The 17,731-nt window shown below is 39.1% G+C and overlaps 1 protein-coding gene across 1 annotated transcript in view; it reads left to right on the forward strand.

Moving 5' to 3' along the window:
• The first annotated feature begins 342 nt into the window (after positions 1–342).
• pard3ba (par-3 family cell polarity regulator beta a) overlaps positions 343–17,731 on the forward strand; it is a 133,197-nt gene continuing 115,808 nt past the window's right edge. Inside the window, exons 1-2 of the mRNA XM_087791725.1 lie at positions 343–734; positions 7,551–7,652. Of these exons, the coding sequence (XP_087647851.1) occupies positions 618–734; positions 7,551–7,652 (219 nt within the window). The 5' untranslated portion in view covers positions 343–617. The remainder of the gene's footprint in view (positions 735–7,550; positions 7,653–17,731) is intronic.

The following is a 17,731-nucleotide window of genomic DNA, read 5'->3' on the forward strand; positions in this document are numbered from 1 at the left end:
TATGCGAGTCATCGAGAGGTCAAGGTACAAAGGGACAAAGTTCGAGTTGACAGTTGTCTTCATATGTATAAGTGGGTCAACAAAAAAAGGTTTTTAAAATTAAATACACAAGACAAATTAAAATATAGAGTGAAATAATATTAAAACGTTAAAAAGTTTTTTTTTTAACACTTCAAAATGTTGGTAATATTGAAATAATTGAATTCTTTATATTAACATATATATATTTTTTTATACTTTTCAGAAAAGTCGAAATGATAAGCTATATTTTGGGATCTATTTTCTCTGTTATCGACTCGTCGTGTGTAGTTTCCTGGAGAGTGGCAGTGATTTCTTCCGGGTTCCTGCTGCACTTGTTGTGCTTCGGAACATGTCAGAAAGTTCGCTGCTGTGATCTCTGCCTGAACCCCGCTAGAAACACCGACACCTTCTCACCAGAACCACGATGTTCGGGCTCGGTTTGGTCCACCTGTGCGGCTGGTTGAAGTGACACCCGTGATTTGACCGGAGACACCTGTTGCACCAGTTTCGAGTCTCAGGTGAAACTACAGGAAGCCGTCGAGCCTCGGACTGGACTTTCTTTTTTAAAAAACCCATCGATCGACGTCGATAGAACCATGAAAGTGACGGTGACGTTCGGGGACACGGCGGTGGTGGTTCCGTGTAAACCTGGATGGACGGTTCGGGATTTAATGGACCAGGCGACGCGACGGTACCGACGGATAGTCGAACAGGTAAATACGTGACCAAAAAAAAACAAAAAAATTTCAAAGTAAAGTATATTTATACTTGAATTACATTTAGTTCAATCATTGTTTATGGAAAATATAACTTAATCTATAAATATCATTATTTACCGTATATAAAAAAAATATCTGAAACGTGTTTCGCCAATAAATACATATCTATATATATATAGATATATATTTATATTTGTTTACATTTACCTACAAAAATAACCTTGCGATTATTGTCGCAATATACTTTTTTTTGTATTTTGAATAAACACGTGTTAACAAGGGTAAGAAAATAAAAGTTCAACTGTCAATCATTGTGTAGCTAAGTTTGTTAGCTTGTTAGCTTGTTAGCTTGGCTCTGATGAAAACAGATCAACTATGAAAACCTTATATGTGATCTGACGTCACTGAAGAGTGACACTGTTTTTCCAAGTTTAAGGGTCAAGTAGAGGTCAGTTGAAATAAAGCAGCCAATGCTTCCCACTAACACCAACCATTGAATTAAAAACTTAATGGCTGCTTTGATTTTCATCAAAACAAATCCTCAAATCCAATATATTGATGTGGAAATATCTGAAAGAAAATACATATTTAATATTATTAACATTATAACCATTTAGTATGACATGTACTGGGCCAATTGAAGATGCAGAGCCAGTTATTATGTCACACTGTCACGGTTTCTTGTGGCTCTGGTTGATTTTGGTTTGGCTTAAATGTTGTAGATCCCATCATGAAGGAACAACATTTTATAGAGACAAAATGTGTCTATATATACTGTATATATAGAATATATTCATCGAATTAAGAGTCTGATCCTAAGCTTTGGAACGATCTTCCTCTCTCTCTGTGTTTGATGGATCTACTTGGATGGACACCTTTAAGAAACATCTTAAGACATTTTTATTTATGCAGGCTTTTCCTTGATTTCATTTTTTTTACCTCCTCTGTGTATCTTATGTGTCTCAATCTTTTAAAGTATATATTTTATTGGGTATTGTTTTGATTGTTTAAGCGCTTTTTGACCCTGGTCAGGAAAAGGGCTCTACAAATATAAATTACTTACTTACTTAATCCAATAATAAGAACAAATGTTTGACAGACATTTTAATTATAAAGATCTTTTTATTTTTGTTTTATTTAGAAAATAATTTATATGCTTGTCAAAAAAGAGTTTCCCTGAAATTAATTGCAGTTAAGAAATTAAACAAGGAATTTTAGGAATAAAAATAATATTTACAAGTGTTTTAATATACAGGTTAAAAGTCAAGTGGTCTATTGTACAAATAACAATTTACAATTGTGCATATATGCATGGATAAAAAATGCAAGTCATTTTAACATATTTGTTGAAATGATGCACTCTTCCGTGAGTCGACCTTTCATTAATCACGAGACCCTCCGAAGGAGCTGTCCCAGCATGATAGGGAGCCGGGCATCAACACTTCTCCTGGCTGCAGTAGCGCCTGTCTACCTGCACAATAACAAACCGGTATCTCGGCGGGCAGGTGGAAGTTTACCTCCTGATGTCCTCAATGTGCCGCAGACAGGGGGCTTTGTGTTGTGAGTGATTGGGGATTAGGATTGGTGACAGGCTTATCGGTCGGGCGCTCTATCTCGGCCAGAACCACGGGCCCTCCCCTCTGGCAGAGCGAGAGCCACGGATGTTGGGCATACTGGGTTGAAATTCTCTGCTTGGGCGATGGTGGACTGGGTTCTTTGTACACGCGGGCATCTGATTAGACTGCTCAGCTTTGATGGCTTTCCCGAGAGCATGTTCATTAGCAGCTAGACGCTGACTCGGCAAAGTTTTGGCCCCAAAAATGAGGCAGATCATGAGAACAGTGCAGTTAGTCGGTGCCAAAGAAGACAGAATGGGACATGTTCTGCCAACAGCGTCGACTTAATAACCTCACACGTTCTGTTGAAACGTTTTAATGAAGGAACTTATTATTCTGGTGCAAACACTGAGAGTTTAAAAAAAAAAAGAAAGAAAGAAGTATTGAAGAAACTCCATTAACATTCACTTAAATGGCATTTTTTACTTATCAATTGTAGGATATTTGCCTTTGATGTGCATCCCGAGTAACCTTTTTTGCTGGGGTTTTGCTCGTGTGTCAGAAAAGTGGCAGATGAGTCTAAATATAAGGAAAGCTTGTAATGTTTCAAAGATGGAACCTATTCACCCTTATTACAAAAATAAATGTTATTTCGGTTCACAGCATCCATGTGATATCGTTACTTGATCCAAAAACATTTGTAAATGTTCACATTCACTTCTTGCTTTGTGTTCATGAAAGCAGATGAATAATAAACAATGGATAATAAAAATAATCAACCAGGCAATGGTGTAATCTCAACCCAGCGTTTTAAAGCTAACGTATAGCCACAGAGAAAATGAGTTTTGACAGCTGTTCTGTGGTTTAGCGCCTCAATTAACACGTGCAGGACTATGACATGGAGCTCCACAGTGCACCTTAGAGAACTTTCAGGCTCTCAGGGGAGAATGTCTCACGGTCAGTCTAGGCAGAGACGGATCACATTACAACCCATACAATAGTGCGCTGACACCTCATAAGTCACCAGGACAAGGTTGTGTAGTGTTCACTGGTGTTTGTCACAACTTTGCAATGCAGCCCCGGTCAAGTTAATATTTTACTCGTATTGAATGGAATCCCTTGAAAAGTACACAACTTTTGATGTGGCAGTAGTTCAAGTTCACTTTTTTCAACATTCACGTTTAACCAGAACATTCATTTAAATGTATTAAATTCATTCACAGTTCCTTTTAATTATTTTTAACGTTTCAATACTTGCTGGATACTAAAGCAGTGTATAATTAAAGTAGTCTGTCGGCGTTTTGAGGAGTCGACTCTCTATGATGGGAAGTTTCTTCATTCAACGCTTCGGTTAAACAAGCAACGATACTGATCAGTCGTAATTGTTGTGTCTTAACTATCGATGATATCATTGAGCTCGGTGGTATTCATCGTAATAATGCTAATTTCGCTCCTCTGACTATGTAAAATGAGTTCTTATTGATTTTAATGAGAAGATTGTTAATAAATCAGAACTCGTAACAAAGTATTATTGTCGCCGTGTACTTCAAACAATGGCTGCTGATTATACACGTGACCCACATAATGACCACAATCTTTTTTTTTTTACTTTTGTGATTGCCCTCTTCTTAGTATCGCTCCCTTTTTTCACCCTAAATCAATTGTTTAAGGGGGAAAAAAGAGAAAAGGCTCGAGACTCTCTTCAACAGAACAAATTGCCATCATTGATACACTCCGACTCTACTCTGTGTACATGACAGGCCTCATTTCTGTACGTCTGTTTCTGTCAGAGACATCTGCCGCTTCTTCCTCCAACAACTTCCCATCGACATGTTCATTAAGCACTTTCTTTTTTCATGTCAGGGATAAATCCACACCATTCTCCAGCAGCTGCGTAATTACTCTTTCTTCCAGAGATCAAAGTGTGAAATGGCAGCGCTGACACCGACGTCAGTACTTTCGGTGAATCCAACTCCCCTAATCGCCCCGGTGCTCGCGCACTCTCGAGTGGAGCAGCATTTGCTCAATGAAGGGGAGATATTGCTTCCAATGCTCGGAGATGTAATGGTGTAATTTGTGGGGTTTTCCCGTCTTCTTACTGTCACAGTAATTCTCTTCTGCCGTTGACTGACTGACTCTTTAGAATCGTCTAACGGTTTTGGGAAACAAAAGGGAATTATGAGGAGTTGACAAAGACTAGCTCTAGAGGATTATAGCTCTGTGCAGTGATGTATCGTCACTAGAGAAGAAATGTGGTTTTCGGTCATGATGCCTCTTACTCTTGTGTAGTTAATTAGTAGACAAGTATCGCACATCTATTATTCATACCTGCAAGTGTCTATGTTTCTTCTGAAGCGTGTTTAGTTTCTGATGTCACCACATACCTGCCAATTATTGTCTTTCCCATCTCTGCTGGTATGCACACACCCGCACAGTGTGTCCATGGGAATCCTGAGAAACTCTAGAAGTTCAGGTCCGACTAGTTTCTCCAGTGAGCTGCTCTGCATGCCTCACGTGTTGCCTGTTGCAAACGCTGCATTTCCAGATGATAATCGACAACAATTTCTATAAAGGAATATCAACTTCTGTCACTACTGTGTTCCTGGCATTATGACAAAAATAAGGTGTACTCATTAAATACAAACTAATAAATACTGTTTCACCCTCTATTTGCCTTTTGAATTTACATATTAATGAATTCTGAAAATCCAATCTTTAAGTCATCCCTAAATGCATGTCATTCAAGGGCTTTTTACTAACAAATAGTTAAAAGAACAGCTACTCAGCTTGAAAACCCATCTTGCATTCCATTGGTCCATTAAAGCAAGTGCATCAAAGTGATCATAGGAATGCTAGATATGCTAGTTTTCTTCCATCACCTAAATTAATGTCATCAAAATCATAGCTTTTATTCCATAAGATATTCAGTTTATTTATTCAGCAATTTATTTTGGTTTATTATGGACTTATGAACTTAAATTATGAGTTAAGGTTTATGGATTATAGTTAAAATTGTGGAGGTTTTTTTGAAAGAGCAATGGAATTTTAGAAATAGGGTCACAGATTGATAAATGTCAATTTGTTCAGTTAAATTTTAATCATTGCTGCGAAAGCAAGGAATAAATAACTAAGCTGATTTGAAGATAAACATTTATATTTGTTTTTCCCAAAGTTGTATGCATGTCCCTACCTCTTTATTTCTTACTTGCCCTCTGTTCCTTGATATGGTAAACTTTGTTTAAAGCATCCAGGTGCTCTCTCCTGTGCATATTTAGATTTTGAAATCGATCATGCATCAAACAAAGGGTAGCTCTGTGACCTTTTCTCCAGTCAATTCTCCATTAAGTTTCTCAGTCACATCTTGTTTTGGAGGCTGGGGAATTGTGTTGCAGTGAATAGAGAACAGCTCTGAGTTTGTATTTTGGTTGGAGATAATCTCCAGTCCTGCTATGAGAAGAATGGTTAAACTTTTATCCTCTCAAATGTTTATAAAACTTTCACTACTTGTTTTGTGAAAATGGTTTGTTTGTAAAAAGCAGTCAACCCAGCATCAAAAATGGCAGATTTCCAGCATTAAGAAAGAATTGTTCTTACTTCCAACTTCCTAAATATTGTTTACAGATGGGATCTACTTGGCAACGCCTCAATGGTTCTCAATAAGGGACAATTGTTTAAAGTTTTGTACTGTGTAAATTAGGTTGGATATGTTTTAGAATCCTTGTCTCAAGTTCTGGTTCTTATTTGTCAATATGTTCATAAAAGTATATGCTGCCTTGTTTCTGGACTTGTGGATTGTCTGGAAGGTTTTGTCTTTTTAAATCTTTCATCTTTAAATGTCAGCAAATGTAATATTAACATGGTCTCATGTTTTTTGTGAAACAACTTAAAAAATGTTTCTGATATTTTCTTTGTCTTTATATATCCTACACATTCAAGGAAGAAATATAAGTTCAGGCGTAACGATTATCTTCAGCAATTTTTCGATTTGTGTCATCGTCATTACAAATCGAGGATGATATTGTTTAATTTTGAAATTATTAAGTGACTTAAAATCTATTAAGTAGGTTATAATCCAAAAAGACCAATTAGATACACCTTCCTTGTTACTTGTTAGCAATCGGGTAGGAATTAATTATGGGTTCAAACAAACAATTAAAGCAATTTTCAGTCTGATTTTAGAAATGGGGGTAACTAACACCTACAGATTAAATTGACAGCAAGTTAAATTGGTGAATATATTCTCCCTTATCTAGGTCATGGTTATGCAAAACCAAAGCAAAACTTATTCAGAACTGAAGTGAAACTTCCTTCAAAGACTGACATCTCCAAACTTAGCAAGATCGTGGCGTAGTTGTGAGTTTACGAAGCCAAAATTTGTGAGGATTTGGGCATAAATCAGCTCTGAGAACGTTGCAGAAGAAAGAGACCAATACATGAAAAATGTCTCTTACTCCATCCAACATATAAAAGTGGACTGGACATTTAAATCTGTCGACCGGACTAATTGAGACTTTTATGACATATACTGTTGTAACATGTTATGTGGAAACTGTCATACATAACAAGAATCTGTAAAGTCAAAGGGAAATAAGCGCTGATTTAAGATATGATTATGACTTTGATTTAGTATCTTTACTACTACTGCTACTACTATTTTGAGGGTAATGGGGGCAGGACTAGATAAGCTTCTGCTTCTCCCGCTTTCCCTTTGGAACTTATCATAAGTTGACATGATAATACATGTAAAATGTGAAATACGATGAAATGTGATGTTGATGATTTAAACTGTCGTGCCCGAAATGAACAATATTAATTCATTCAATCAGTAGTAATGCAACAACATGGAAATAAAAAGTATGAATATAAAGTGACACTTCTCTATTTCAATGAAAAACAGTGCTCTTACATTGAACAATACAGTATATCAAGTGCAACTTCACAGATTGAAAAAATTGGAGAAAATAAATTGAGGGACGTGTTATACCTTTATCATTTAAAATACTGGAAACACAACATTTGAGTGCAAAAAATGTGTTGTGCAGAAGACCAACCCTCGGAGCACAGATTGATGTAGTATGATCATAGAAATAAATATTGATACATTTATATACTGGATGAATCCCTGACTCAGGTTAAGATTTACAATTTACAACTTGAAAATCCACATCATTGCTCAGTGTGTATTGAAAAAATTGTGTGTATATAATAAGTGTGTATCTAAAATAATTAATATATTTTTCTGATATTCTCACAGCACGGAGGGAGGGCAGCACAGACCCATCACTTGGAATACGACGAAGGAGGAATTCTGGACATCGATGACCTGCTGGCTGATCTCGTTGAAGACAGAGATAAGGTGATACAAATATCCTGACAAAAACACAATTGTTTATTTTCAATTCGGCCGCGCTTGTGCTGTGTTGCTGTCGCCAGACTCGCTATGATAAATGACAGTTTTTGTCTGGAGAAGACTTATCATAGCAAGCCTTGCTGTCTGGATTTTTGACAGCTTATTGTCAATTTTCCACGTCTGGTTTGAGTGACAGTCATTTTCAGGAGATGGAGTTTCATAGCTCAGATTAGATGGTGCGCTTTTTCCCGAATACCAGATATAAACAAAAATTATTCCATCATCTACAGCTGATTTTTTTCTGTCGCCTCATGTTGTCTGAGGCATCAATGATATAATATTAGTAATAGTTTTTAAGTTGACATGATAATCTGTTTGATGCATTGTGCAAAATTGTAACTTTTTCCTGAAAATGTAAATCTTATTTAGGTTCTGTCTTCTATACGAACAGCACTAGTATATGTCAAAACCAATTCTTTTTTACTTTCTTTGTTGGTTTCAGTTGTGCTGGAGCTGAAGTAAGAACATTTACACCACATCACCTTCTTTTGAGACAGTCATTCTTTCCATCCGTTCTACATCTCTTTAAGAAAGTGAAGGCAAAGAGTGAATTTAGATGGTGCTTTGTGATCCAGCTGTCATGTTAATTTGTGCTGAGAAGATAAAAGAACACCACTTAAGTTCAGGAGGGAGTTCTCGAGAACTGCATCAACGTGATGCACGCAAAAGTGCCTGTACACACACTTTTCTAAAGAATAAATTAAATTCCATTTGCTAATTTCTCATAATGCATTCCTAAGATGTGCTAATAAATGTCCTGAAATCCATATTCATAAGCCCCCGGCGCAGATGAATGATGAATTTACAACACTTAGTCAGCAGTAAGAGCAGGAGAAATGAAAATGGAATATTCTGCCGAGGGTGAGCGAAAAAACCTCAGCTTTTAACGATGCAACACATCTCTTATTCACATACAGGTGATGACTTGTACGAATAGATTAAATCTTAATTTAAAATGTTACCTTCAATCAAGGTCTTTAGGATGCTACCATTTGGAAGGAAGTCTGTTTGAAGAGGATAACGTATTGCTATTGGGCGTTTGTATTGAGGTATCTTAAAATAACTTGTACAAATTAAATGGATAATTTTCTGAAATAAAGCTAATTTAACTTATAAAGTTTAGCGTGGCATGTGGTGTGTTCAGTTATGCATAAAGCTAAAGTAGAGTGAACGCTGTGGTAAGATTGCTGGCTCCAAAAATGGCCAGTCAGAGTAAATTGAATGTATGATGTTAGGAAACTCCATTTCAGTCAAACTCTTACCACGTACTTCTGTTCGAACTTTCAATGTTGAACTGCAAATTCGACACAATTCTGCGTGAAAACGGATCTCCGCTAAATAATAGATGCCTAATCTCGATGGCAATCTTCAGCTGATGAAAGAAAATATTTTGACACTGCCGACGGAAGGATGCCTTTTCTTCTACAAAGATGGATTCTAATCGCCAGATCGGCATCTTATATTTGCCTGAGAGTGCGAGTCAAAGATTTTAATGACTCATTTTCCCCGAGCTCAGGCATCTTTCTCTCCGTGCACTGATGATGAAGTGTCACAGATCTGACTCCGTTCATGCATTTGATCGCGTCCCTTCGCAGAGAAGTTTACCTGACGCCAGCTTTCCCTTTTTAGGCTGCGGCTTTATTATATATTCCGAAGTTCTGCTGAGCAAACCAACGTGTCTGTCCTATTTACCTTTTGTCTTTCACCCAATTCTCCAAACACCCTTCTAGCTTTCATCTCTTTCCTCATTTTATCCTTTTGTTTTCTGCCGCTGATGAAAAGATAGCGGGAATAGGACGAGTCCTTCCAAACGTGCCAGTCATCTGACTTATCTTCGCGCTTCCAAACAGTCTCCGCTCTCGCAGATTAATGAGCCATGTCTGGCATTCTTGATTACCCCGGCTCCCTTTTGTTTGTCTATGATTTTATTACCTTGCCGCAGTCGTGTGATTCTATCTTTAGTGCTTCTCTTTTTTTCGTCGAGTTATTGTGTTGGACGCTGTTGCACTATCAATCATACCGGAGTGGGCCCATTGTGAAGTCTCTCCACCGCACAGCATGACCAGCGTGTTAGCCATGGATGCTAATGAGAGATAATGGTCGCCCATTTGTTCGCCTTGTGTTTAGTAGAGCTGTATGCCCAGACCTACTTTACATAGCCAGGCTGTGAGTATTATTCACCACTAGCCCTCAAACAAGGCAAGGACTGACTGGTAACGTGGCATCTTAGCATGAAAGAAACACCATTGGTGGTTGATTAAAAAGTTTTCTCTCATTTGATCACTGTTTTGCTCCTATTAACCCACCCCCTGGTTGTATCTCACATTGCATGCCACCAACACACCAACCACGTCCTCGTGAAATTGATGGATGAGGTAAAGTCATCTCGGCTTAGACACACAGGGAGAGCCAACGGTGACAGATGGAGAACTTCATCGATTATAAACACCCAAACTCGGGCCTCCATTGTTGTGTGGGCGTCTGCCCTGCAGCTCTTCACTTCATGGAGTTTCTTCTTGTCCAGTCACCCATTTCATGCAAAACTCAATCATTCGTAGTCTCTTTTTTTAATGTAGTTTTAGTGTAAAGCACTTTGGGTGCTGAATAAGCATAGACAAGCTCCATATAAGTAAGATTATTTACCATTTACCATTTAATTGACTATGCTACTATCAAGATATGAGATGGTTAAATACAACAGAAAACAAATCTTGCAGCCTGGTTTCATTAATTCAGGCCTTCGCTGCTTACATTTTCTCATGTAACTTACGTTAAAAAACAATTAATGATTATTGGAGCGATCAAAAGAACGTAATAAAAGGGGTTTTGTTGTCCTCAAATGCGCAAGATACTGCAATGTTGTTTGTTATGTTGTGAATGGCTGCTGTCTGCTGCCATTCTCCACTTGAAAACTTCATTGTGCACCCGTTGTGAGTCTCACACACTGAAATTGTAGCTTACAAGATCTAGCTGACGATTAAATATTTATTTTGAGATTAAATCTCATTATGACTACTTTTTATTAAACTGCACCACTCCCCTGTTTGCAGCGAAATAGGCCTGACACTTCTTAAAGTTGTAAAATGTTGTAAGAGGTTCCAAGTCTCCATGAAGGATGATGGGTAGGAGCGAAACGTCTCCTGTCATTCGACATTTTTATATTTGTAGCCATATTCTCTGAAATTGTAATGAGGTGAGGAAGCATAAAACCTGCTTTCGCTGGACTGTCATTCCGTATTTAAGCTACTTGTAGATATATTTGCAAATATTCCCTCAAGGAATTGCATTTTAAAACACTACGTGTTGTGTTTGCACTGAAAAATCAACCGAGTTATGGGAGTTTTAATTAAAAAAAAAGGCTCCATCTTTCTTTAAGCCGTTTTTTAATTATGCGCCATTGGTGAACCTCTTGTGTGGGCTCTAGCTGCTGGAACATAAACGATAACAGATTATGTCCCAGCTGATATCCTTCTCGCTGTCATCTGCTTGATTATGAGGCATCATCTGTCTTTTCCATATGAATTTCACAGTGGAGGTTGATCCACAGCCAGGAACCTTAAGAAGGAATATTGAAGCCGATACACGCTATAGCACCAAACACGGCGACCATTTTTTCGTGTGAGCCATTAGTCTTTTTTTCCACATGGCAAAAATGGATCCACATTGTTACTGCTTTTGGTGTGATTTTGAGGCTAGACTTGTAGTCACGACCTCCTCAGCTGAAACCAAGACCTGACAGTAGAGTGTCAGGACCATGTCATGACATACTTTTTGCCTATATATAAAATGGAACAGATTTCTCTGATCATAATCCCAACCCTTAGTGGAACTATCACTTGAAGAGGCACTTAAATCAACACATTAGTTGCCCTTTAAATGCCACACTTAAAATATCCGAGAGATTAATTGTATTCACATGTGAAGACCAAGTAAAACAATTATATTTCTGACGTCTGTGACACTATTGTTACTTCCGACAGTAAAGCATTACCTATAAAATGACAACCTGTGCTAGCACTTGTAGAAGTGAAGGTGATGGTTCAGCCCTGATGTACTGATGATCGGCTCACTGACGTGTCCCTTCAACGCCTCCTCGGCTGATGCGTGGGCAGCTGTGTTTGATTGACATCTGAATATTCACGCGTGTGCGTGTGCTGTCTTAATGCTCGGTGACGAGCGTGAACATGGGTTTGAATCCCACTAATTATAAAATGTCAGTCGCGGTAATCCACTCACCTTATCATGACCAATATCTAACTCACATTCCATTTACTACTAAACATCCATACCTGTGCAGCTGGCGGGTGTGCGACACTGATTCTTTCACACATTTGAATTTTAATGACTAGTGTTGCCTGGTTTTGTGTGAGCTGTTGCACTTATTATTGGTTGAATTTCCTGTAGCTTCACTCACTAATGGCTTATGGTAATGCATGCGCACGTTTTCTATTTTCGAATCTGCCTATACTCATAGATTCATATAATCATGATTGAAACACTATTGCAAAAAAAAACAAGATGTATATCACATACATCATATGTAGATAAGGATGGATCCACAATTCATACGAGACGAGAACCTTGTCCAAGGCAACCTAGAATGTTTACAGATGTTATCTCTCAAATTAGCTTTTGTTTTGCCCTATTTATTAGGCAGCAGGAAATGTTTTTTTATATAATTTTATCTGGCTTTCATGTCATGTCGATCAGGTCCAAAAAGTGCCAGATTATGAATTTAAATCAAAGTGTGTATAGGTGATTTCCACTTTGTAATCCGTCAGTCTCTGTACACGTCAAAAGTACCAGGGTGCATTGCTCAGGTAGTTTTGTTTGCTTTCGAGTGAAGTAAGATGGAACATTTTTAACTGAACTTGTGCAAAAACTTTTGTTTAAAAAGGGTGGTGTGACCGAAAAGTATTACATACCAAGAGCACCACCACCTGCACTGACATTCAATATATTGTAGTTTGAGTTCAGATCATATACAGTGTTTCCCATTATTGTTTCTATTTTGTCGTCAAGGCTTTGCTTTGCAGATTTTTCAGAAAGAACGATAGAAAGTTTGAACCTTAAAGTGAGTTGGATCTTTTACATAATATTCTGAAAAGACCCTGAAGAGTTTTAGGGTTTTTGTTCACTTTATATCTGTGTCACGACACGCTGATCGGATCATGCCGAAGTGGTTCCTCCCTCTGGGATTCGGCCACTTGAACTGATTTTAATACCCCACCGCCTTGACCTTGATTCAGCTCCCCCTTCTGCGTGTCAACAGCTCTACATCTGATTATAATCAATTAACAATACCCCCCAACTCTCCCGCTTTGATTGTAATTATGCAAGAATACTTGAGGACAGATTCTGCTTTTCATTATGCACGCAGAGTTTTCTCATCAAGTTTCACTTTGCAATTTTAATTCCTTTATATGATCCACTTTGCCACCTTTTGACTTTGAATGATGGCCCCTTTCCAGAGCGATTTGTCAGTTCAGTGAAGCATGGGAGCAAGATTCATATCTGTCAAGACCCTTTCTGTTGTCGTTTCCAATGTGTACGTGTGACTACGTGGACCCTGTCTCTCGTGGCTTTGCTTCTGTAGATCCGAGTTTTCTGGGTTGCCCGGCGTGTCACCATCCCACCGCCCATTAGCTCCTAATGGAGTAAGACAGTGGGACTGCAACCTGACCTGCGAGCGTCTGCTGTGGTCTAGCGGGGGAAATTATAGGGGGAGCTGCCAGTGCTGAGGTCAGAGATGCAACTTTGTTTTGTCAGCTCCGTGGGAGAAAGGAAACATGACTGTGTGAAGGAGGTGATACAGCAGAGGACCTTCCTCTCGCTGATGGACTGCAGCAGTCGGTGACTTCATCAACCTCAGGGGTCAGAACTGAACACTTCTTTGTTCCAACAGCTATTCATAACTGTGAACTTGAATGAAGCACACAAATAATTGTAACTTGTGGCTGGTGTCTACAAAACAAGATAACATGTTAATACTTGCTTTCCACGCTTGTGTTAAAAAAACATTTTGATTTTGTTCATTCATTTGTCAGATTAAGCTGGGTATTCACCGTATAAACACAATAACTATCATTAGCCAGTCTTTTTGTAGTGTTTGGTTTAATTGTATTTCCACAGGCAAATTGAGTGTTAACTTCGTCCTTGAACAAACAAGAAGTAAGAACACACACACATCACACACCGTCACATTCACAAGGACAAGGATGTCAATTAACTAGCAGTGCTTTTCAATCATTCTCTGAGATCTCATTTCAAAACATCTAGTGGATGATTTCGGTGCTGTTCCCGGTCTATTTTAGCTCTATCAGGTGGTGACCTGCGGGGGTGCTAATAACACCAGTCTAACGATCTTGTTTACGCTGAATCTTCCCTCTGACCTAACCATTCCCAACCCATCTGTTCTCATGGATGACATTGATGTGGGCCAGTGTGAACTGTGTTGTGTGCCTTCCCTGGACTCACACTGACTCGGCTCACTCCAACTGCTAATGAGTAGAATCAGGGTTGAGTCACACTAGAGTGAGTGAGTGTGTGTGTGTGTGTGTGTGTGTGTGTGTGTCGGCCAGGGAGGATGCGCGTTAGTAACACTGAATCTAGCTCATTTAGGTTAAATTCTTAATGCTTCTAGGAGCAATTACACGGCTGAAAACCACATCTGCGTCCCCTGCAAAACACACCATTATTGTTATTATTCATTTCTGCTGCCTCTCACTCTCATCGTCTGACTGATTGGCTTAATGAATGGAGCTCTGTGGGCAGTAATGTGTCTGAATGGGCCACTCGAATTATTACTAGCCTTTGTCTGTTGGTGGAAAGTCATGCGGAAACTGGGGGCGATCCTTTTTCGAAGAGAACGGAAATAATCCATTCCTAAAGGGTTGGGTGTAATTGCGAGCAAATTTGAGTTGGATTTTTTCAAAATTAGGGAAGAAATATAGTCAATTACATTACATCCGTTTAATCCGTTTTTTTTGTTGGAGAAACCAAATGTATGGAAACATAATTATTACACATGAGTATTCATTCTGACATTATTAGTTGCAATAACCAGAATGCTTTGGATTACTATTTTTTGAGCTGATGTCTCAAATGTAATTAAAGTGAATACAAGTAGATTTAATTTTGATTCTTTCAATGTTATGTTGCGCTTGTAGATGGCAATATATATATATATATATATATATATATATATATATATATAGTTCTGTAGCCGACATCTAATGGCTAAATTCACTTCACATGAAAAATGGTTATCAGGTACTATAAATGCAGGTGCAGTAATGCGATGCAGATGTATGAGACAAAATAATGTCTTTTTTCTGTCTGCACTTTAATAAATGAGGTGAATGTATTCCAGGGTGACTAGTGTAGAGGGAAAGGGAGGCAGATGGAAAGATAAGAACAGGCTCGAGAGAAGAAAAAAAAAAAGCCACAGGTGAAAGGGCGTCTGCCTCCCTGCTCTGAGTTAATCACTCCTACTTCTCTGTGGCAATAGAAGGAGGTGGAGGATTCTGGGAGTATTCTGGGAGCAGCTGGTCATGTGCTGGTCATGGGGGGGCAAGAAAAGCTGATTATTAGTCTCTGGCTGACTTTTGGGGAAAAGAGTTAGAATGTGTGAGCGTGTTTATGCACATTCATGAGGGGAAGGTTATGACTTCCTGTCCACTGGGAGAGCTGTCACGCAGTGTGTGTGTGTGTGTGTGTGTGTGTGAAGGAAAGTGTGCCATGTTCACACATGCGTAACAGAACCCGCGTAACCACCGGTGATGTTTTTGCACTGCTGGGATGATGAACGAGCCGTTTTGATATTTGCGTTGCGGGTTGGAAAAATGTCTAGCCTGCAGCTTCCCCGTCACGACTTGAACCCCCTCCTCTCCTCTCCTCTCCTCGCCGCCCGCCCTCCCCTTCCCTCGCTCTCTCACTCCGTGGCATGTTTGTGATTTATGAAGAGTTAGCCTGTCCCTTTATGAGTTTGCATAAATAATAATGTGGCCTGTCAGCGTGTAGCTGCCGCGCCGCAATAGCTCAGCTGGTGGCTAGTTTTTTTGGTCCGTGTTTGTGTGTTCACTCTCGGGTCACATGTGCTTCATCACCGTGCGACAGATGTGCAAGTGGATGCTCGGAGAAGGGGAAGATTGATAACATAGACCCCTGAAGTCACACACCTTTTTTCCTGTAAATACAGGGTTTTGCCGGGGGGAAGATTAGGATGGGAAATGCAATGTTGTACTACTGTTACACGACTGGCCTCTTAATGCAGCCGGATATTGAGACAGAGATAGAGTTGTTGGATTTAACAACAATATGGCCTAAACCTACAAAGACATGCTGACAGGGAAAAGAAAGCAAAAACATCTGTAAAACTAAAAGAGGCAACATAATGTAATTTGACAATAAAGGGAGGTAAAGGACAAAGAAAAACACTGTATAGAAACAAGTAATGGGAACAGATCATAAGGTTAGTGGATCCAAGAGGTTTAGAACTTGCCTACAAATCTAGCCGGTCCAACCCCCTTAACCTCTGCCTGGTCCACTTCCCTCCAGATCTATCAGTTTGCTGACAGATTTTATCACTCAACAGGCTAGTGGTCTTTGGTGTCTTATCATATCTCATTGATCATATATCAAATAAAGTCTCCCAATAGTCTGGAACATTCACACAGCAAAAAAAACATTTTCAACTTAATGTGGACGACAATAACACGCCTTAAAATGACATCTACTAAAATCTGAAGAAAGAAACGGGTTGAAGAAAAGTATATTTCCAGGTTTCATAACTGGTGGTTAAAAGCATTATCAAAGTGTCAAGTCTTCCACCAGATTTGAATGTGTCACACAAAGTAGGTGGAAGGCTGTTACACAGGCTGACTCAATGCAACAGATGTGAAGCAGCTCCAAGTGCAGAAAAAGCAATATGGCTCCCATGTAAGAATAGAATTGATCCGACTGTGTGCACGGTTTGAGCTCAGGAGAACTCGGGGGGAAGCTTGAATGACCCACTTGTAATGCAGCACTGCAGTGACTTTGACAGCAGCAGGGAGTGTTTGGGGACATTTGGCAGGAGATTCCCACTCTTTTGCCAGGCTTTTACAGATGTCTCTCACTGTTTGGCCGGATATCCAGAGTTCACACGCTCTGGTCTCTGCTGAGATGCTGGTATGTCCTTGGAACACTGAAGACTCTGCTGTGCCCCAGAACTGTTTGCGAGGTAATGGTGGCGGTGTAGTGACCGGACAGGGAGCCGACTGGACAATCGAGATATTGTGTGACAGCTCAAGGTGACTGTCAAGGATTCAAACGTTGTTATCTTAGAAAAAAGAGCACCAATGTTGGGTCTAGTTTGGATTAAAAAAACCTATACACTCTCTCTGTTCTTTCCTAAACATCTCACACTGCTCCTTTCCCTAGTTCTTATTTTCTTTATTTTCGGTGCTTCATGTATTTTGTGCTTTGCCTGGACATTTAATGAAGTTAAGACACACCTTGAATCTGGTGCTCTCAAGCTTCTGCTTCAGAAAAGAGGAAGATCAGTAGTGCTTTCAAAGGATTATCTGAAAAAACAAGGTCACATCTGCTATCTGCATCTACTACCTACTCAGACACTGGATTACTTCTTTCAGGAACACTGATGTGATGATTAGTAACACCATATCTGAAGATGGGTGTGTTCACCTGATGCAATGTACCCCATAAAAAGATCTCATCAAATTCGGTAGACTTTAGCTTACTTGTAGACATGACAGTGTCTAACGTCATGCATTAGTAATAATTGTTTTCAGAACTTTACACAGGATAATTATGTTTTTATTTTTCTTGAAGGCAAACAAGTGTGCCAAGTTTGACTCTTTCATACTGTTGCTTGTATCAGCCGGATAACTTGAATATGTGCCTCTTTTTTTTGTAGTGTTTTTGTTTGTTTTGTTAGTTTGCATTTCTTCAGCGGCTGGTAATATAGTGCCATTATTTGCTTTTCCACCTATGTGTGCGAGATCATTGGCTTACCATATTGT

This window comes from Callionymus lyra, chromosome 5, assembly GCF_982586985.1.
Source record: "Callionymus lyra chromosome 5, fCalLyr1.hap1.1, whole genome shotgun sequence".
NCBI lineage: Eukaryota > Metazoa > Chordata > Actinopteri > Syngnathiformes > Callionymidae > Callionymus > Callionymus lyra.